General features: G+C 39.8%; 1 protein-coding gene across 1 annotated transcript in view; it reads right to left on the bottom strand.

Annotated features, from left to right (window-relative positions):
• Positions 1-24,000, bottom strand: part of mettl15 (methyltransferase 15, mitochondrial 12S rRNA N4-cytidine) — a 74,168-nt gene that overhangs the window by 48,346 nt on the left and 1,822 nt on the right. Inside the window, exon 2 of the mRNA XM_060859720.1 lies at positions 22,826-23,098. Within this exon, the coding sequence (XP_060715703.1) occupies positions 22,826-23,080 (255 nt within the window). The 5' untranslated portion in view covers positions 23,081-23,098. The remainder of the gene's footprint in view (positions 1-22,825; positions 23,099-24,000) is intronic.

Below are 24,000 nucleotides of genomic sequence, written 5' to 3' on the forward strand. Positions count from 1 at the left end.
TCAAATCTGCTGACAAAGAAAGAAAGAAAGAAAGAAAGAAAGAAAATATAAGATATAATATTAAAATATAATAAGAAAAATATTCTCATTCTTTAAGAAATTTCTTATTTTCCCCAAAAATATTTAGATTTATAAATTGTTTTGAAATTTTCTCTACTTCTTACCAGAAAACTAGACTTTATTTATTTGTTTATTTATTTTGTCTCTGTATCAGTAGCTATTATAATAGTTTACAACATAGGGGGATGTACTGTACCAATCTGATATTGTATAAAGTGATCCATTATGTGTGTAAGCTGTTACTATAGCAACAATGGCATTAAAATGAGCAGTTTAGATAGATAGATAGATAGATAGATAGATAGATAGATAGATAGATAGATAGATAGATAGATAGATAGAAATTAATGCTGTTTTATGTGCTATATGTAGAGATAGATAGATAGATAGATAGATAGATAGATAGATAGATAGATAGATAGATAGATAGATAGATAGAAATTAATGCTGTTTTATGTGCTATATGTAGAGATAGATAGATAGATAGATAGATAGATAGATAGATAGATAGATAGATAGATAGATAGATAGATAGATAGATAGATAGATAGATAGATAGATAGATAGATAGATAGATAGATAGATAGATAGATAGATAGATAGATAGATAGATAGATAGATAGATAGATAGATAGATAGTGTCCATATTGTACACACAACACTGATAACAATACTGCAAGAAAAAAACAACAAACTGAAGCTCCCGAATGGCACCACAGCAAAAAGCAAGTTGTTGTTAGATCACAAGCTGCTATTTGTGTCCAGGGTCCAAGGGAACAAAACTGACTGTACTCTAGGTATATGTGAGAGATGGAGTACTCCCTCTTCTGTCAATCACAGTGACACAGAGCCAATCACATGCATCTGTGAGCGCATGTATGCAGAAGAGAACAGATTGTGCTTTGCTGGCTGTGTATTAAAGTGCCTTGAAACACCATCAGCAGCTGTTTGAAAACTATACCGATGATGATACCCTGCGATGCTAAATCTAGTGACGGACTGTTTACGCTCTTTTATGAGCTTTCAGACTAATCTCAGAGGTTTACGATGGGTTTACGATAGGTTTTCCTGTGGCGTTTTAATTAACTAGCTTTCTTATCTCGAATAATAATTTTCAGACAATTAATGCAAGCTTCGTATTACTGTGCTTATGCGAATGCGGCATCGTTTCTATAGTAACCGTTTAAACAGGGACTTCACCAGTGTCTTCCAATATACTACATACTGCAATTGATATTGACAAACGATGCTTGTGTACTGATACCTGATACTCTTTGTAAAATTTAAAAGCAGGGTTTAAAAGTCTTGCCCATGCCACGCAGCCTAGTTTAATGCAAACAATCACAAGAAAAAGGGTCAAATCTCATCTAACAATCTATTCGGCAGAAAGACACGGTCGACTGCTGGCTCCTTTCAAAGGCTATGCAGGAGCAAGGAGTGCCACGCTATTGCCTGCAGTAAACAATGTGTTCTATATTTAAACTCTAATGATGGGAGAGAGGGTGTTTTAAAGCCTTGAACTACATACAGAAATTTAAGGGGTGGAGAAGGGAAGAGAGAAAAAAGTGGACGTCCCCTGCTGAAGGGAATTTCACGTCAGTAGCTGTGGACAAAGAAGTGGCTGCTGATTAGGCCATTAGGACGTGACAAAGACCTGAGCTAAATGAAGACATGCTTGTCTAAGAGTGATGATGGATAGATAGATAGATAGAGAGAGAGAGAGAGACAGAAACCCCAAGCAGAAGTCACCATGAGAAGTTGCTTCAGGTCGCTTAATAATAGTACATAAAAGAAAGAAACATAGATGAATAGATAACGAAGGATGGATAGAAAGCATCTGGGAGTGTGGAGGAGAAGGGGTTTGTCTGAAGCAGGCCTTGGGCACTGTGTTTTTACGATATAGAATTAGCAACTCATGGAGGATTTTATAGAGAAAAAAAAGCACTGAATGAGGGAAAAGCACAGACCAGCAAAGCAACCTACTTACAGTGCTGGCCAGAAGCACATGTATAGACTCCACACACACACACACACACACACACACACACACACACACACACACACACACACACACCATAGAGTTCCCCTAATTCCCTAATTCGACTGTCTATACCTATGAGAATTTTCAGTTAACCAGGTCAGGTGGAAGTTACTACCTATAGCCTAGTCAAGTCAAGGTAACTCTATCCCTTACCCTAACCTTGAGCACCTTTTGCTGCTATGGCTTTATGAAGAAGAGCAAACATTGGCACAGCGATGAGTGTTTGGTGAACTGCAGATCCGTTGTGGATAAAGGATAGGCGACTGAGCCAGACAGTTTTCGACAAGGCTCTTTGTCTAGGAGGTAAGCAGTATCCCCTGGTATCGCTTTACGGGGCTGCACAACACCCGCGTAGGAAGGAGGAGGCTGGGGATAGACGACTCGAACTGTCACATTATGTCAGCCCGTCACCCTTCTTACCCCCCCCCAAACCTAGACACCCCAGTGGACCCAACAACAACAAATAGGAATATCCATGCACTTCTGAATCTTTACTTGCTCTTGACAGCCAAAACAATTTCAGGGGTACTACTAATGTCAGATAATTATGTTGTGTAATGGCAAGAAAAGCCATGTGACGCATTTTTAACGACCGACAACCTTTATGTTTATTTCATTAATGTCACGTCAGCCGATATAAATAAATTATAGCCAGCAGCTCTACCATGACATGTTGGCATCCTCTAAAGACAGTAGCAAACCATGTAAAACAAGCGTTAGACTGTTTCTTTGCCCAATACACAAGGCTGCACTCTTGACATTGACAGGAAAACAATGGGGGAAGGAGGGAAATCATTAGCATACTAAACATATTTAGCTGCTGTATTCCTTTGCAGTAGGAGATATTGCTTACTGCTTGGTGGGGAATTGAAGCAGGATTTGTTGAAACAGGGCAAGAACAGCTCAGAGATGGTGCACGTTTACTTTCACATCTAAGTGTTTATCCAGTTCTTGCATTGGATATGGTCATTTATATCATCCACCAGTACCACAGGGTTAGAAGAAATGCGCTCTAATATCACTGTTGTTGTAAATGACATCACAATATTGCAAGAATTGTCAGTAATATACTTTTACACAGACTGATAACATTCTGGCACCACAGAAAGCAAGTCGTTGTTTGGTCACGAGTTGCTATTTGTGTCCGGGACCAAGGGAACAAAACTAACTGTACTGTGGATATATATGTGGGATGGTGTACCCTCTCACTCCTCTGTCAATCACAGTGACGCTAGCCAATCACAGTCATCTGTGATCATGTGTATGCAGAAGAGGTCAGACAGTGTGTGAAATCTATATCGTAAAACATCATCTGATGGTTCCTTTAATTTGTAAAGGTTGATATAGAGGACCAATCTTCTTACATTCATTTACATATGCATACAATTACTTTCATCATCCAATGGGTTGTTTAACAGATTACTAGAAAGGTTATGTGCTTCCAAAAGAGCTTTTGTAGTTAACCCTATTTAAATCTTTAAGGGTTTACCAAGAGTCCCCAGAGGAACAAACCAAAAATTCTTTATGGTTTTGGTTTCAACTTTTTTAGATAATATCTCCAAAGCATGAAAAGGATACACACTTCTAAAAAAAAAAAAATCTATCATTCTAAAGGATTCTTTAGTTGGTCACACTACAGAAAATAATCATGGTTCTGTGTACATAAACAACACTAGAAACATACATTTCACTGATAAATATGAACAATTGTGAACAACTGTGCAAATTCTCAAAAGCTATTTAAATTTTCTAAAGCACGTTTATATACAACAAAAACATTCCAGAACTAGGATTAAACCTAGCAGCAAAGGTGTATAGAATCGCTCTTTGTATTCCCGCTTTGTAAGATCATCTGCCAAAATACACAAGCATTAAACGCCAATGAACCTGAATGTATTTCAAAGTTGCTAGGTAATCTTCACAAGACTATACGTGTTCCACGTGAGCATGTATTATAGTAACTTGCAGCACTAACATGCAGCATAATGCTATTCAGTGAGTGTGTGGCTGGATTCTCTTTACCAGTGTCTAAGCCATCACACCTGTATCTCTTCTACGGTTCTCCCATTCAGCGCACAATAAAACGGTGTGTTAACCTACAGAGGACAGCAAAAAGCCTGCTGCCTGCAGCCACAGGTAAATATCTGCCATTCACCTGGGAGTGTTTGCACTGAAATCATCAGAGTTCAAGCAGACGATGACACTAATACAATGTCAACAGTTGACCTGGTTGCACCACAATATCCTGCGAGCTCCTGTTGTTGAGAGACAGTCTGTGCAAGCCAACGCTGGGTGAACCTGGAGGTAGTGGATTAACTTAAAATGAGATTTGGATTGGTAGAGAATTTGTGAAATGTATTTTTATTTTGTGCTCCAAATGTCTGAGCCCTACAACGTCAATCACCAAGCTGGTCTTCACACTTCCTGTCAGCTAATGTCATGTTTACATGGTATAATATACCCGACTTCTCTGTATTAACAGATAATATCATTTTTAAGCATCTTAACACTTTTGACAACTCTTTTCAGGAGAAAGTAGCTACTGCATGCTCAATACCTCACTAGAAGTCACCAAATGACATCACAGATTAATTTGATTATTCACTGTCATTACAAATTGCATATTAAAACTTTATTTATGGTTTGTAATAGTGGTCACTGTGAACAATGGTGAACTGGCAGTTGAGAAGATTGGTGATCAGTGATTGGTCATTGGGAATAATGGTGATCAGTGATTGCTTGTTACGAACAAGAATGATCAGTAATTAGCTGTTGGGATTAATGGTGATTTAGTGATTGGTCAGTGGGGATAATGGTGATCAGTGATTGGTCAGTGGGGATAATGGTGATCAATGATTGGTCAGTAGGAATAATGGTGATCAGTGATTGGTCAGTAGGAATAATGGTGATCAGTGATTGGTCAGCAGGAATAATGCTGATCAGTGATTGGTCAGTGGGGATAATGGTGATCAGTGATTGGTCAGTAGGAGTAATGGTGATCAGTGATTGGTCAGTGGGGATAATGGTGAACAGTGATTGGTCAGTAGGAGTAATGGTGATCAGTGATTGCTTGTTAGTATCAACAATGATCAGTAATTAGGTGTTGGAAATAATGGTGATCAGTGATTGGTCAGCAGGAATAATGGTGATCAGAGATTGCTTGTTAGTAACAACAATGATCAGTAATTAGGTGTTGGAAATAATGGTGATCAGTGATTGGTCAGTGGGAATATTGGTGATCAGTGATTGGTCAGCAGGAATAATGCTGATCAGTGATTGGTCAGTGGGGATAATGGTGATCAGTGATTGGTCAGCAGGAATAATGCTGATCAGTGATTGCTTGTTAGTGACAACAATGATCAGTAATTAGGTGTTGGGAATAATGGTGATCAGTGATTGGTCAGTGGGAATATTGGTGATCAGTGATTGGTCACTTGGAATAATGGTGATCAATTATTTGTTAGTAGGAATTATGGTGACCAGTGACTGCTCAGTAAGAATGATGGTGATCAAAGATTGCTTCTTAGGAACAACAATGACCAGAAATTCGCTTTTATAAAGGTGTAATAATGGGTATAATGATGATTGGTCAGAAAACAGGCTGATAGAAATGCACTTTACATGTGTTCAAAACATTGCTAGATTTGTCATTAGCCTATATTTTTAAATAGCAGCTAAAGCGGTCAAAAACGTCATTGAGCTTGCAACACCATATCCTTAATGGTTCTTTGGATAGTTAAAGGTTTCCTAAAGTGAATTCTATTCCTCATAGAAACTGCATTCTTAAATGATGGAATTCTTACACCAGAAGAATCAATCAACAAAGCAAAGGCACATATGTTGTGCATGGGGACAGTCGCAGGAGCATGCAATTTTTAACCTCTCCTGGGGAGGGATATATGAAGATCACAGGACATAGGAAGGGCACATTGATTACTGCAGGATTTTATTGAATGCTTATTGGGTGCTCACACAGCACATTCATTCATCTTCATTAACTATTATATCTTAGTCAGGGTCACAGTCATTTACATTACTTATTTGTTTATATTTTGGGAAATAGAACCAACTACGTTCATTAGAAGAGATTGTAGCCAGGAACGAACATATATAAGTGTAATAAGGGACGGGATTGGCCATACATTTTGTGGGAAAAGGCGGGATTAGTCGGAAGAGCTTTGGAAGTGGGCAGGACAGATTTTCTAGATGGATTATCTTTTTATTTCCTGTGAAGTAAAGGATTAAACAGAAAACACAGTTGAGTACATTCGACTAATCTGATGTTTTAAAAAAAAAAATCAAACCTAAAAACCAGTTAAAAAGTACAAAGTAGACGTTATGTCATTATTAATCAATTCTTTACATTCAGTGAAAGAGTTTCTCAAGAGAAATGATAGTTAAGCGCTCTTAGGTTTCGTATAAGATACTACTTGGAACAATCTATGCTAGCGAATGGAGAAAGGAATATTTTACATTACTTTACTTTAATGGCTTCCCAAGGAAAATGAACTAGAGAATCCTTTAAGTCTATAAACTAAACAATTATTCATAGTGTTCCTCCATAGCTATAGTTTTACTTGGACAATTCACTTGAACAATCTAGTACACCTATTTTTCACCTTATGCAGTGTGAGCAATAAATTACCTAAATTATAAAAATAGAGATTATTTATTGAAAAACTCGGAGCAGAGTAGGATTGAAGATGAACTGCTGCATCAGTACATCCAGTTAGAAGGAGTTTATCATCTCACCCCTCTAGCACCCCCAAAAACAAATGTGAGAAATGTGTGGAAAAAAAATGATGTGATATTGTTTCATTTAATAATTAGTATAACATCCGCTAAATTCTAGATCACACTACAATATGTTATGCTACTGAATCACTGCATCACTGGTCCTGTACAGACCTTATCCTCTACCACCGATCCTAAGAGCTTGTCATCTGTGGGATTTGGGAGTCTCTATTCCTTAAGTGCTCATTGACAATAGACTTGTACAGCACCTTTAGAAATGAAACAGATCTGATGTTTCACCTGCTCTTCAGCCTGTGTCCTGACACCAAGGCTGCGTCTTTGTAGCGTCAGCTAGCAGAGCTCTTTGATACCCAACACCAAAAGTAACTAAATTGTAAAAGGGGCATGAGGTGAAGCCTGAAAACAGCTTTATTATGGGACAATGTTCCTAATTGAGAATTATATCTGAGAAATGTAAAATGATTAAAAATTCTCGGTTCTCAGATGTTTGTTGTTAAGATGCATTTTTCTAGAAAGTTCCATCGAGCACCTGCAGATAGTCTGCACTATTAAAATAAGGGCATTAAATAATATTACCTCAAACCAGAGCCAGGTGATATGACAATATACTGATACTGCAACATGATATTACACTTTTGTAAGTGAGTATAAAAAGCTGTCAGAGCTTTTATAAAATCACAGTTAAATAGTCAAGTGAATTAACTAAGTAATTAATAGGGCATTAAAAGGTAGTATTTTAATTCGATAATTTTAAGATCTCATTTTTCTGTACAGTAAATGTTGTTATTACAGAATAAAGGTCCGTCTAAATATGGCTCTACGGTTATTAAAACTGCTCTTCTGTTATTACGATTAACATTTTGGTTTAACCTGATTTCTCAGTATCATGTTTTCTTTCGGGTCTGGTAAAATATGCTGATCTAATCAAACCTACCACCACGACGCCATTTCCAAGCAAAGGAAGGCCTTCCGTATCTTTGTCTCCCTTTTGTTCCGACTCTTACTTTAAGTCCACTCTGTGTAACCTAGTACAGCTTGGGGTAATGCATCCAATCCACCACCTGTATTGGAGTTAGAGCAGAAGATAGAGCTACACCCCAATGTAACTTTACAAGCCATCGCTAACCCATTATATATCACTAGTCTGTGTGGGGTATGTAGTTTAGCTAGAAGATTCACTGAAAATCTATGTAGGTCCTTTTCTCAGGTGCTCACTAATTTTTCTAGTAGACGTAAATATATAACAGGTGAATTAATTTTGAACTTAAGGCGACCTAATTGTGACTAAACTGGGTCACCAGCCATAATGATGCTTCTTTAAAAGATGTCTTTATTTTAAATCACAGTGATGCTGAATACCCAAAATCTGATTGGTCAGAATGTACATTAATGGTATTTGGCAGATGGTCTTATCCAGAGAGACTGGCATTTATCTTATTTTTTATACAAGTGAACAATTGAGGACTAAGGGCCTTTTTAGAGGGCCCAGAGGTGTATTCTCTGTGGACCTGGCATTCGAACTCACAACCTTCCAATCAGTAGGCCATCACATTAACCTTTGAGCTACCACAATGTACAGATTGATTTATTTTCAATTATATAAAAGCACCACTGAAAGTTTAAATCTGTTTGTTTGAAATATGTAAATTGATTCATTTACTATTACACCACGTTCTGATCAGTAAGAAGGGATGCGTTATGTTAATATAACAATTCAGACAGTTCCAGCTGTACCATAAAGGACAGGTTTGTATTAACAGTCTATATACATCTGGACTTGATGTTTATGTAAGGAGTCTTGGTTATAAGCAATTTTATAGCAGTTTCCCAGTATAGTAAAAGCTGCAGGAGTTTACACTTTCGGGACTCTTGCTAAAATGAGAGAGAGAGAGAGAGAGAGAGAGAGAGAGAGAGAGAGAGAGGGGTGATGGAAAGCTATAGGCATAGCTATAACATAAGTAAAAACCATTAAAATGAGTGTTGTATTTGGTTACAGCTCTCTGTGGTGTGAGCAGAATAACACTTCAGACTGTGTAGTTATAGACAAAAATAAAAATAAATGCAAAAATAAAGCAGTATATACATCTAACAGCACGGTCCATTGTGTGTTATCCTTAACTGAAGCACAGCTCTGAAAGTCGGAAAGAACTCATTCATGTGTACAACAGACACTGTGCATAATAAATAGCCAAACAAATGCTATTTAAAACAGAAAAAATGAACAGTTGCTGATTTGGTTGATCTTTCTATAAGGAGACATTTAAATAACATTTATTGAAGAATTCTTCCGCATGAGCGCTGTGTAACGGAAGGTAGGTTTTCCGCCTCTGGAAAGTCTTCAGGACAAATTCAGGACACCGGATTCGCTGTTACGTGGCATTTATTGTTGCTGTCTGAATATGTTTTGACCTGAACTGAATTCCCTGTATTAACATCGAGAGTTGAAAATAAGCGGCTGATGAGGAAACAGGCAATTATTGCTGCTAGACGTTTCATGACAACAGGAACTAACTTGTCTCGAGGAGACTAGATCGCTGTGGTTTTAGAGTAATAAGACAGTGTTGTGTAATGACCCTGAAGAACCTTTATTAAGCTAAACGTGATGTGCCATTAAATATCGTCCAGTACACCTCCATAAAATGTCTCAAGGACAAGTTTATTAACCAAGAGCACTGTAAGGTACATGTACATAAATGGTGTCTGTGCATATTTTTTAGCTTATGAATATTCCTGTTTGGTCCTTCCTTTTGTAACATTCAGCTGGAAATAAAATGTACAAACAAATTAAATGTTACTCCTGCATGCCCATTCAGGCTACTACGGGAAGACAAGGTATTAGCTAGCGTAATAAAACCCTGCAAGCAATGAGCCCAGAATCACAAGGAAACGCTCATTGCCTTTTATTTGTAGCGGCCTGTCATAAAAAAAGTCTTTGCCTCAGGCTCTGAGTCACTGTTCCATCCCTGACTCAATTCCCCCCTTCTTTCAGATACCCATAACTGCCCGAGACACCTGCTTCACATTGGCAAAATAAACTGTCATACATTATAATTCCTGTCACATAAAGCCACAATGGCCACCCATAACAAGTAAATCCATCCATAATGGAATCAACAAGAGTTTGTCACTTAGTCAGAGAATAAGTGAGCGTGAGCCAAGGTCCCAAAAAGGCCAACAATACACATTTCGGTAGCACTGACATTCATGTACAACAAAAAAAAACGCAGTGGGGTTTGTATTTAAGAGTTCTCAATCGGGTGCTTGAGGCCAACTGTGGCACTTTAATTAAACCGGAGGCAGTTTCCAATTAGTCAGCCCAGGCCACGGATGGTCAAGAAAGCTCTGAGTCAGGAAGCTGAGTCATAAAGCAAAATATTTTCTATTGCATTCTTATTCTCACCGTCTTCACTCCAAATTCTATCTGAACAGATCGGCACATGAAGAAGAAACCAGAAAAACAAATTATGGATACAGCGCCCATGAATCCCTGTCATTCCTGTAACTGATCAATGGTTATAATAAGGTAGAAGAACAACTTAAGAAAATATTCCAAATTATAGCCTGTTGAAAAGCCAGATTGAATCTGATTTGCCAGATTGGTTAAAATCTTTGGTGAAAAAGCATTCATCAATAAATTTAGCCACAACATGAAGAAAAAATACCATAATACACCACTGCCCTTCAACTGCCTTCAACTGCCCATCCATCCATCCATCCATCCATCACCCAATCAACATTAAGTAAAATAACAACGTTGTGCCCATGACGAGCCGACGGATGAGCATCTCCTGGTGAGCCTTCAGCACAAATCTACTGTAATAAATTATGAAGCATGATAATTCAAATAACAACATGCCTGCGGTTTTTGAGCTTTTGTTAAAAAAAAAAAAAAAAAAAACCAATCAAGGCCATCACTCTATCCAGCTCGATGAGTCACTGCCTGATCCAGCTGTCCATAGGGCATACATCTGATTAGCAAGCCCACGCTCACACGGTAGGCACAAATGTAAATATTGTAATAAACCCTCCGTAAAAACATCGTTCCTGTCTTGGTGAGCTTCGCTTAATTTATCCAAGACTCTAGCTTTTAGTAATACTAGGTAATGGAGAGTGCACGCTCAAGTAACTGTTAATAAAGCCGCGCATCAGATGTATTTTCCCAGAAACTGTTATTCAACTCCTTTTCTGCGATGAGGAGTCACTCACATCATTAGCGTAATTATCCTTCACATCATTGCACACTGAGCTTGCATCAAAGGAGTGTGTTTTGCTTCACATTCAGTCTAGAAGGCATACAGAGAGCATCGTATAACAAGAAATGTCAAGGTTACTGGAAAAAAAAAGGAAGACGGTTCAGAATTTGGAAGTATTTGTCCTGTACATGCGAGGTGATGCATTTGCCAGTTGCCAATCATACTGTAGCTAGGAGTCCAAGAGAGTATAACTGTCCCTGCTCTGTATGTGGGAATGATGACATTTCTGTGTGGCCTGTATTAAGAACATGACAGTTAAGGCTCCTGTCTAAGCATGTTCAGCTGCCCACTGATGATGCACGAGCTGTCTCAAAGAACGTTAAATGTCTCCAAGAAAGAACGAGTAATCCTTGACACAAATCTGTGGCCTGTCAAGCTAAATGTGAGACTATATGTGAGAAGGTGGAAATTTGGGATGAAAAATTAGTATGAAAATGGTTGTGATTTTACTTTTGGAATAAAGGCCTAACGTCTGGTGACGCCATCAACTGGTTATTCAAGACAAGACAGAATGACAGAATGAAATACATGAGTGAATGAGTGATTGAATGAAGGAAGGAAGGAAGGAAGGAAGGAATTTTCATAATAATTTTCCTTTCATCAGCCAAAAAAAAAAAGCCAAAAACAAAGCCAATTTTGAACATGACTTCCAGTCCCAACCATCACCACCTGAATTTTACTCTTCCCACTCTTCTCATAAATGTTGCTATACAGACGGGGAACAAACACAAAATAAATATATAAATAAAGATAAAGGGGCAATTCTGTTAAATTTATGCCGAAGTTCAAAAGCTATTCAAAACTACCTTTTGCAAACAGGAGGTGCTGAAAGCTTTTCCCAGAGAAGTCAAAAATTGGAATGTTACCATGTGGAACGCTCGAGGGCTCCTGCTGAGCTCACGCTAGGAGGCAGTCCCCTCTGTGCCAGAACAGCCACCTGGTACGAGCAATACATTTGGCTAATGAACTCGTGGACTCTGTTTCATGCCGCGCCTCCACCGCCGTTGACGATTTTCTATTCATGAGGGTAATGAGAAGTGGGGATCAGAGACAGACTGTGTGTGTGAGAGAGAGAGAGAGAGAGAAAGAGAGAGAGAGAGAGAAAGAGAGAGAGAGAGAGAGAGCAGTGTCTGTGGCCACTGATAACCCCACACCAAACTCACAACCTTACGAAGCTTCAGTTTAATATCTGACAGTCAATCAGCTCCGCCGTCCCTCGCCGGGGTGTTTAATTACAGGGATCAATTATTAACCAGCCTCTTCTTTCAGCAGGACACAATCCTCCGAAATAACACTGCACCAGGCCGAAGGGGATGGAGCAGAAGCACAAGCAGATGCCTCCGATCCACGAGCGAGGCTCACGTCCCTGGGAGAGAAAGCTTTACGCCACAGAGATCTATATAAATCACCTTTGCACCACAGGATAATGAAGATGAGGAAGTGTAATTCCCCAGTGCTGCAAACATTATCGCTAGAAAATATCTTGTGTACAGACTTAGAGTTAAACGATGGCCTGCTGACGTCACCGCCTGTTAAAAAATAACACCTGGCGTCGCTGTCACTGGGGCTTTCGTGCATGGCCTCTGTGTTCATAAATACTTTATGCCCAGTGTATAAGATGCAACAGACAATGTTCGACACCACCTGTTGTGGGGTGGGAGTCTAGCAATATAACGCTTGAGATATATTTCACATTTTACAATATAAGAGTGTAAAGTATACTACAAAGTATAAGGCAGGACGAAATACTGAAAGCAAAGCTGAACATCCTGTAATTGTTATAAATATGTGCCAGCAATAGTAGCAAAATATATTCATCCAATTATATAAAAATGACTAAAACATAGACATTGTACAAATAAATGTTTGTGAACATGTGACCATCACTGCCATATTTATTTGAAGATTTATTCCCACTTTGCTGTGATTAATAACCTCTAGTCTTCTAGGAAGACTTTGGATATTTTGGAGTGCTGATGGGGACATTTGTGTTTATTCAGCTACAAGAGCATGAATCAGCCCAAAGGTGTTCATTGGGGTTGAGGTTAAGGTTCTGTGCAGGACAATTCAAGTCCTCATGGAGCTCGCTTTGTGCACAGGAACATTGTCATGTCATTCTGAAACAGCTATGAGCCTCTTATGTCCAGTGAAGAGCAACTGTAATGTCCTTTGCCCTCATGGACAAAGACTGTACAAGCTACAATAAAACTGAAAGTGTGCTTGGAAAGCTAGACAGAATTTTTCCAACCCCAGGGAGTGATTTATGCCTGAATAAAAAGTTACAATGATTTAATCAACCGGTAAAAATGAAACGTATACCATACAGCACTGTGTAAAGCCTGAAGCTGATTGGTCAAAAGATGTAGATTCGTTTTCTTTAACCGCAGCTTTTACTGTTTATATTAATGCAGTAGATCTTGTTTCTATAGTGACAGCTAATTCACAGTGACATGTATCACGGATGCAATAGACACAATCAAAGAAATAATAATAATAATAATAATAATAATAATAATAATAATAATAATAATACTATTAATAATAATAATAATAATAATAATAATAATAATAATAAAAACAATACTAATACTAATACTAATAATAATAATAATAATAATAATAATAATAATAATAATAATAATAATAATAATAATGCTTCCTGAAAGAAGAAAAACATTTCTGGAAGGAGTTTCCAGTGTCAGATTTTTTTTAACTGTCAAAGATAAAGCAATAAAATACCACTAAAACAATTAAGACTGGGCAGAAGAAAGAAGAAAGACAGAGAAAGGAAAAGAGAAGAAAGATTAAAATCTTTATAGTTTTAGCTAATTTTCTCAATACTGCAATTAATTATCATTAATTAATTAAGCAATCCAAAAAAAAAGCTCAAGACTAAAAAAAATTATACTTGTGTGAAACGTCTATTGAATATTGAATATCTGTTGATCTTATAGTTTTACTAAATCCTACTTAAGCCTTGGCCTCACAGTTTATTATGCATGATAAACTTGCACCGCAGAGACACAAAATAACAATGAACATTTACATATGCAAATATAATATAAATAAAACAGGAACAAGTGCAAGTGTTAGACTAGTTTTCACAGTGGATTCAAATCCAAATCCAAATCCAAATCTTTGGCCGATTCAGTCCTTATGTTTAGAGCTTCTAATACGTCATTGGAAGACATTTTCCGTCATTGGAAGACAAGTTATGCAGATGATGCCGGACATTCTGTAAAACAACCCATTTGTATGTATAATGTCAAAGAAGAGCAAATTAATCTAAAAGCATATTTACCCTAATAGCATGTTCTTAATTCAAGCAGGAAAGATCTACAGTATGTAAATGGATTCAGAGGCCATTTAGACACCGAGGCTGGAGGGTTAATGATCATGACCTTCATCCAGGCTGTGTGTCACACTAGAACGACATTGCCCTTTAAGATTGATATAGCAGAATCTTCTCTCATATATCCATCCTTTTACCATTTTAAGTAAAACTGACATCAGATCAGTAATGCATGTCTTCCATTGACAGCTCGTTAATCATCACTGTGCCTGCTAGTCAGCACCGGTGACTGAGGATTCCCTCACTCTTGTCCATGTATGTTCCCGCTGGACAACCTGCTTGGAATAAAATACTGGCACAGAGAAACTGTCCTGGAGATTCCAACAGGCAAAGCAAATCACCAGAGTGTGTCTCTGCCATGTGGGATTGTATGTGCAGGAAACTGTTAAAAGTGAGGTCACTTAAATGAGATGCGACCAGAAAGAAATGCCTCACCTGCCTTTAATCGTCCATGGGCAGACTTTAGGGGGATGCCGGCAGTAAGCAATCTATCACAGTGGGAAAGTCTGAGCGTGGGTGAACCTGCCACGGTGAAAAACAGCTCTGTGTTCGAGATGTGAGACTACAAACGTAGGCACTCCATAATTCTCAGGGAAGAAGCATCAGGAAGAGACGTTTGCCTGATAATCAAAGGTGAGGTCAATAGCTAGTGAGTCAGTGCATCCACAAATCCACAAATTGCAATGAGAGTGGACAGCAAACAAGTCAGGGAAGTCATGTGAACTTTGATTTGCTCTGTCTACTTACGCAAGCAAAGCTCTGATTAACATTCAGCAAAGGCATCGTGACAGGAGCGGGGGTTAGCCGGGGATAACAGGACTTGTAGAATTTAAAATGCTTTTCAAACCAAGTCTAGAATCAACCGCAGTAAAACCAGTGAACGCAATGACTCAGGAATAAACAAAACAACTGCAAAAGCCCAACAGCAAATACGCATTCATAATAACCAGCCTATTAAAGGTGAGGTGTACGATGTTTGAAAGCCAATGTTGACATTTGAAATCGCCAAAACAAACACGTCCCTAACCCAAATGGGTACCACCACTGTATTGATAGCTCCACCCACACATACGTACGTAACCCAGGCAACTAATGAAAAGAGACGTGTCTTTATCATAGCTGAAGGGAAGAACAATACGATTTCAGATAAACAAACAAGCAAAAATGACACACAAGTATAATCATGCAAAAGACGGCATATATTAGTTCTGTGAAACGAAGCAAAACCAACGTTACTCACCTATCGAGAAAGAAAAAAGCAACTTTGGCGTTCCATCGCAGGCCTTCCCGCTCCTTCAGTTCTCTCCAGCGCTGGAAAGCTGATCCTATATTAACACGTCCTACTTCTTACCTTATCGTAAGCCTTTCTTCGCTTTCTTTCTTTGTTTTTATCCTCTATGTCAATGTTAAAACCGCTTTCTGCTAATGTCACACATGCGCACTGAACCCTCACTCCGCCCATATCGACAAGACACGCCCCTTTCTGCTCATTGGCTACACGTTAGTTTTGTTTTTGTTTTGTTTGGCGGCCCAATGCAGTTTTCTGAAGCATTTCTCAAACAACGGAGACCCCACCTTTAAATGGCAGTAAGGCAGGACTGACTGATGTTTTTTTTGGAGGTGACATGGTGGGGCCGAGGACAAAGCTGCCATCACCCTAATACGTCCTTGATTCTATTCCAAGCTTGAGGTACTGTTTTGCAAGATCTCCGGTTTCCTCCCACAAACCAAAAACAGGACAACAGGTGGATCATTTACAATAAATTATGTCTAGGTGTGGGTGAGTATGTGGATGTGGAGGTGCAGCTAGAGGTCTGGGGACAGGCTCTGGACCACAGTAAAGTAAGATGATAACGACGAGGACGACGAAAACATTGTCTGTGATATTCTAAGATTTCTTAGCCAGTGTGTTCAAATGACACAAAGATCATTGCGCAGTAATAACTGAGAAAATGCCCTGGAAATTGTGCATCCTGAAAACCTTTGGCACAATGACTGCAGTGCTGCGCAAGGCAGAGAGAAAATTACTGCCACTGTGTCACATCTGGTTTTATGACTCGGCCCGAAACAGCAAGGAATGGAAAAAACCTGAACCTGTGAACTTCCCCATATGAATCTGTTCCACTCAGTTAGGCTCCATCTGCACTTGGAGATTGGGCCAAAAAAGAAACAGGACAGAATGAAATGACATCGTAAATGAAATCTGCCTCACTACATTTTCATTTAGCGCAAATCTTTCACAACCAACGCTGCCACTGAATGCACTGTTGCTGAGCTAATTCACAAACAGCAGGGCGGCAAGATGGGCATTGCATCTCTCTTCGGATGGGTTCGGTGTTCTTCAATCAGTAGATGGGGTTGTAGGTCTGATGCACAACGAAGAGCTTTTATTTCTCTTTCTGAAGTGGAACTCTCCTCACTTCCTTGTCTTCGTCCCCCCCATACCCCAACCACCCCTCTTCCTCCCACACGACTCCGCTGTAATCAAACCGTCGGCCCGCTGCCTCGTACTGCCCGTTATTCAATTAGCCAAATGCTACAAATGCATCCTGATGGCTAAGATAATTAGAGTAAAATGGTTATCCACACTGGTCAAGTGGATCTGCATTTCAAGGTGAATAGAATAATATCCAGTTGTGGCAAATGTAATCTTTCTCAGGTTAATTTGGCAGCTAATGAGGCTGCTGTAGTTTGTGTAATTTATGGGCGCAGGTTAAGTAACAGACGCCGGTCTGAGGACTAGCGACTCTCTTTGTGCCTCTGTCTCTCTCTCTCTGTCTCAATCTCTGTCTCTCTCTCTGTCTCTAGTCATATAATTACCTACAGTACACAAAACCCACAGCCCAAACACCCTGTATTAGAACGAATAAGAGAAAAGAAGGAAAACAAACTGAGGCTCACTGACATACCGCTGGGGAGTTTGCTACTTATAGGATTCAGTACATTTAGTTCCACTTCTCCGTTCTGTACTATGTCCATGAAAAGGCTTTTCTTCTAAACGCATAAGGATTAGAAAGAGGCCCAAGAACAGAATTCACACAGTGCTCACATTCATATTTCACACCTGATATTTATTTTCTGTAGACATTCCCACTAGAATAGAATTTCCCAACTTTTTTCAATACCATACTTTTCAGAGCTCTGGATGTTCCCATATCCCAGATCCCATAATGACACTCTTTAGTAACTATGCTGACTCTCTAAAAGTTTCTAGTGCTAAGTTATGTGAAGGCATGATGACTGCATTCGAGTGTATGTCTGTTGCTTATGTGTGTTATATACGGCACAATAAACTTTTCTTTAAGACTTTATGTTTCTTTCATTGGTTTTCAAATCAAATCCAATTGTCTGACAAGAACATTATGTGTTTTTGGTGTGACCTCGTTTGAGGACAATTATTTGGATTTGTGCAAGAAACTTTAAAAATTGAAGCTGTACTTTACTTTTCCATCCTTTGGCAGACGCCCTTGTCCAGAGCGACTTACATTATCTCATGTTTATACAACTGAGCAATTGAGGGTAAAGGGCCTTGCACAGGGGCCCAACAGTGGCACCTTAGTGGACCTGGGATTGAACTCACAACCTTCCGATTTGTAGCCTTCACCAACAGGCTACCACCAAACACAAAGATACCTATTTATCCATTTATTCCAAAGGAACGTCACTACTCGGGCAACAAAATAGGTCCTCTCATTGCAAGCTACTTGAATTAAAAAGAAAAGTGAAAAATGCTAAATCCTGCATCACATCCAAGTTCCATTCACAGAGCTGTTAAGGAAGTGTAAAACAGGAGGCATGCAACCCTTAATAGGCTTTTTACTCACTCCATTCATGCCTCGATGTCTGAGAAGAAAGCAGATTACAGCAATGTAATCTGTTTACATGCATTTGTGGAATCCCCCATTTCTGAAGACGCAGTCTAGCAAATTGATGGGTAAAAAGGAAGCGATTCCTCCACCTGTGCCGCTCTCCATGCACTGGATACCTGCGTGGGAGGCGCTCGACCGCTGAAAGCCTACATTTACCCACTTTGGCATAATTGCGGCGTTTACTCTCGGCCCGCCTAAGTGCTCCATTCATGTCGCTTCGCCTCGCCTGACGAGAGCCTCCGTGCAGGGGTTGATTGCTTTACAATAGCAGATCAAAATATTAGAGTGATTCCTCTCAGGGATCATAGAGTGTGTTTGACTAACACTATCATTAAGTTGTCCGTCAAGCAGCACACGCACAAGGCTGAATGAATAGAAGAGAGGAAAAAAGAGGCCCATTGTAATGGCAGTAAAAGTAATGATGGTCTGTTTATTCCAGATCATTAACTGCAGTGAGCTGTTAAAGAAATGATTCTCCTCTAAACTATCAATTACCAAAATTATTAAATTGCCTCAAATTGCATACAATCGGTGGTTACACTTAAGCTTTATGTTACCTTCCTTATCTCAGTTAGATCCATTTCCATTTAAAAATCCATTGATTTTACTAAAGCAGGATGGTTAAACACATTACAGAAACTTTGATCCAAGAAGCATCAGGGACATTACTTATTAGTTAAACAGTTAAACAGAGATTCCTTTTTTTTTTTTTAATGTCCTATTTTTTTTTGTTCTAAACAACTCCATATGGATGTTCCATCAACCTGAGCTGATAAAAAAAACATGCTCTGTCTGGGCACATCAGGACATCTCTGGAAATATAGGATACTTTAAACCCAAAGCACAGAACTGAGAGCAGGTAAATCCACCGAGCAGCTTGGCCTGACAAGCAAAACATGATCCCCACATCTGTAACACTGCAGTATCAGAGCAAAAGCATGAGCTGCCTGGTTAGTCTTTTTTTAATTGCCTGATTATATCCAGGCGCTTTTGGCAAGCTCTGTCTGCACCAGTTGGCCCATGGGCGGATGATGGTCAAGTTGAGAGAAGCAAACTTTAGTCAGGAGCTGAACGCTTGACTCACTCGCTGACCCGAGGCCTCCACCTGCACTGGCAATGCTTCTAATCGTAGGACCCGGAGAACTCCTTGCTGAGCCTCTCGCCACAGCAGAAGGCCTTTTGACTCATGCCCATCTGGCCTGCTAGCATGTTAAGAGCACGCCAAGGTCCCTGCTAGCACCACGCTACCCGCGCCCGAGCGGATCGGAGAGCCTTCAAAGTTTTGGTGATGAACAAGTTCCCTTTCAGCACGACTGCATGTGGTTACTAAAGGAGATGACAAGTCAACAAGCCGCCTCCAAGTTCTCCCACGTGCGCACACGATTACACAAACACAGAAGTACGAAATCACACCCCAGAGAAGATATTATTTACACTATACTAATTATTATGTATTATGTACACGTCCAAGAAAATATTGGTATATGCTTCTCTTATAATAAATATCTATTTACAAGCTATGCTAAACAATCTAAGCCTAATAAAAGGATGACGATAATTCACTAATCCTGTCCTTCTACTTTATCCAAACAAAGTGACAGCTGATATTTTTGTCCTTTTTGGTGGGAAGTCGTGGCCTAATGGTTAGAGAGTGACCCTAAGGTTGTGGGTTCGAGTCTCGGGCCGGCAATACCACGACTGAGGTGCCCTTGAGCAAGGCACCGAACACCCCAACTGCTCCCCGGGCGCCGCAGCATAAATGGCTGCCCACTGCTCCGGGTGTGTGTTCATGGTGTGTGTGTTTTCACTGCTGTGTGTGTGCACTTTGGATGGGTTAAACGCAGAGAACAAATTCTGAGTACGAGTCACCGTACTTAACCGTATGTCACGTCACTTTGTCACTTTATTTGTGAACCTGACTTTTTCATTCATTCATTCATTCATCTTCTACCGCTTATCCGAACTACCTCGGGTCACGGGGAGCCTGTGCCTATCTCAGGCGTCATTGGGCATCAAGGCAGGATACACCCTGGACGGAGTGCCAACCCATCACAGGGCACACACACACACACACACACTCTCATTCACTCACGCAATCACACACTAGGGACAATTTTCCAGAGATGCCAATCAACCTACCATGCATGTCTTTGGACCGGGGGAGGAAACCGGAGTACCCGGAGGAAACCCCCGAGGCACGGGGAGAACATGCAAACTCCACACACACAAGGTGGAGGCGGGAATCGAACCCCGACCCTGGAGGTGTGAGGCGAACCTGCTAACCACTAAGCCACCGTGCCCCCAACCTGACTTTTTCTCTTCCAATTTATCTCAGTGCCATGTGTCTATGCTCTCAAGAACTTCCTGCCTGAACTTTGTGTGGATCGTTGGTGTGTTATGGTCACCTGTCTACTTCACAGGGTGAGAGATGGCAAGTTATTTTTTAAAGCAGTGGGATATCAGTCTGAAGATTTCACGGACAGAATACTCTCTTTTTCTCTGCCAAATGAACACAAGCACTAACTTGAAGGGGTTGGATAATCATCACAGACTCCAAGGATCTTTAAAATTACTCAGGGACTACTAGATAGCGAAGTCCCTATCTAGACAAGGTGTAAGTGGTGTACTGTCATGGCAAGCCACACATTCACTTTTAGTGTAGATGAGAACTTGACCCTATCAGTTAGTCCTTGTAGAAAAGTCAGGATCCTGGAAGTCTTGTTGGGGCAGTGGCCCACTAGAGAAAAAAAATAATCCTGGGCGGATCCTGGGCATCATCCGCCCATGGGGTCCTACACTGTGTCTCTACCATGTGCACCAGTGAACAGCACCGTGAATGACATCTGTTTTGGGTCCCATGAGTGTATTACTGCCTTTCTAAAGACGGCAATGTAGCATCACCTCCCATTGTACCCTAGAATCCTTGTGTACAACTACCCTCTTGTGCTGGAGTCCTGTGGCTGCCCACTTACACCGAGTGTCATTAAAACTTTGGGTGGCAATCATGCCCACAAAAATAGCTGTTGAAAATGTTGCTGTCTAATTATTGCCTTGTTGCCTAGGTGACCTGGTGGTCGACTCTGGGATTACTGCCCAAGGTCATACCACTCAACCTTGAATCAATCATCTGGCTTAAACAAGAGCCCACTTGCAGGGTATGTCTTGCTGTGCCCAATTCACACCATATAATATTAGTTAGATCAGAAGACAACCATACAATTCTCAGTCCAACTGTTCATCTCTCATAGAGATAAGACACAAAGAGCTCCTTGCCTAAGCAGAGGCTTGCCCACTAGGAGGTGGACCATCGTTACCTCGGGCCAATAGATGGGCTGAGTGCCAACCCCCTACTGTGACTTGCCTCTCTATGAGAAGATTCTCCTTGTCATATTATCAGGGGTTCACAGAACCATATTTCCATACAGAACTTGGGAATTGGTGAGTTTATTGTGTCTGCTGGTGATTCATTAATAATGACACATCCCATTGGCCGCCAAGCTATTCGTTTGACAAAGCATGTCATCCTCAGCACAAATGTGTACTTTTATTTCTGAATGACATTTCTCCTGTTCTTTATCGTCTCTGACGTCTTTATTTCCCTCCTGTTGTCACTTCGCTGTGCCGACGCTTTAAATACACCGCCTCAAACAAGGTGTCAGTGTTATTGTTCACACATAATAATAACCTGATCATTTTATTAGGTCTTGCAGCGCTACCACTTGCATGTATTCACATTGAAACCCCTTAAAAATGAATTAGTGTTATTTCCTGTGCAAAAGGTCCTTGTGTGATGAAAGAACAAAATGCAAAACAAAACAAAATCCTAAGATATGTAGTTTAATAATGTTCAGTAGTTATGTTGGTCCACCAAACCACGTGTTTCTTAAACCTCAGGTCACGTGGATGTGGGAAGTCTAAAATTTTTCCTAAAATAAATAAAAAAATAAGTGTCCTAACAGTGAATACTTGCCAAGCAAGTAAGATAAGGTGAAGTATGCACAAGCAGAACTAATCATGTGACTAAATCATAAATGGACATAAATTGTTCATACTGACGTGACGACGTGACGTGACATACGGCTAAGTACGGTGACCCATACTCAGAATTTGTTCTCTGCGTTTAACCCATCCTAAGTGCACACACACAGCGGTGAACACACACACACCATGAACACACACCCGGAGCAGTGGGCAGCCATTTATGCTGCGGCGCCCGGGGAGCAGTTGGGGGGATTCGGTTCCTTGCTCAAGGGCACCTCAGTCGTGGTATTGCCGGCCCGAGACTCGAACCCACAAACTTACGGTTAGGAGTCAAACTCTCAAACTATTAGGCCAAGACTTCCCCTACTGTAGGCATTATGCATCGTCACATGAAGTTATATTGCGATATCAATGTCTTGTGCATTAATTTCAGACCCTATTGATATGCAAACAACACAAATTCTCTGAATACAAAAAAAAAAATTGTAACAAACAAGCAAGAGAAGATCCTGACCTGGCCTGGTTTAATGTCCATGTACTGCAGGACCTCTTTCAGCAGGACTGGAGTGTGTGGTTCTTGGTCAGCCGGCAAAGACAAATGCTTCGTGCTTCTGCTCTGGCAGTCTGGTGTGAATGAAGAACTGGAGCAGAAACTCTGAGTCTGGTTTGGCTTCCTCCAGGAATTGCTATATGCACATTTGTGCATTCTACGCTTTCCACAGCAAGCCAAGCGCAGGGACGACAAGAAGACATGACTGAAGGACGTCATCTGGAAACTGAAAAAAAGCTAAAGATCCAGAGTTTGGATTTATCATCTGCATAAATGAAGGTTGTTTCCATAGAATATCATTTACAGCACAAAAAAAAACCCACACAACTAGACAGGTTACTACTACTATTACTACTAATAATAATAACACAGTGACAACATATAATACCTATAAAACCTTAATAAAAAGTATAAACACTAATAATGCATAAAAATCTCATCAACTGTCTTCTAATGCCAACCATTAATAACACCTTTATACATATACTGTTTACTCTGCATTTCCTACTTAGTATTTCATTTCCTATTTCCTTCCTTTTCACTATTTATTAATACAAGATATCAGATGTCTTTAATAAAACTGTTTCATTGAAATAAAAATTAGTGTTTTTAATTATAAATAGAAATAACTGAAACAATGAATATTACAAACATATCATTATTACAAACGAGTTAAAACCAAGCTAGGTTTAGCCTCGTTTTCTTCTTGAGACATGTGATAATTGAATATTTTTAACAGATTTAAAAAAAATTGTAGATATACACGGGGTAGACGTTATTTTAACGTAACAAATAAAGCCCAAACAGCAACTGAGATCATTTTAGTCAACATGAAACATTATACATTTCACATTGCTCTTCATTTTATCATGTAAACAAACAAAAAAAAGTTATTGTTGTCATGCTCCCCATGTCAAGCTCTTTTCGTGTCACCAAATGTATTGTAATTACACAAATGTGTAGTCACTGATTGTGTAATTGTAATTTGTAATCACACTGTAATCACTGATGGGTCAGCTGCAGAAAAACAGCTACCCAGAGGAGTATATACAAAGACAGCCAAGTGACTAACCAAACAATATGGCAATGAGTTCTAAAGGTATAGAGTTATACATCCATATGTTACCATTTACATGAGT

The sequence above is a fragment of the Tachysurus vachellii genome, chromosome 23, assembly GCF_030014155.1.
Source record: "Tachysurus vachellii isolate PV-2020 chromosome 23, HZAU_Pvac_v1, whole genome shotgun sequence".
Taxonomy (NCBI): domain Eukaryota; kingdom Metazoa; phylum Chordata; class Actinopteri; order Siluriformes; family Bagridae; genus Tachysurus; species Tachysurus vachellii.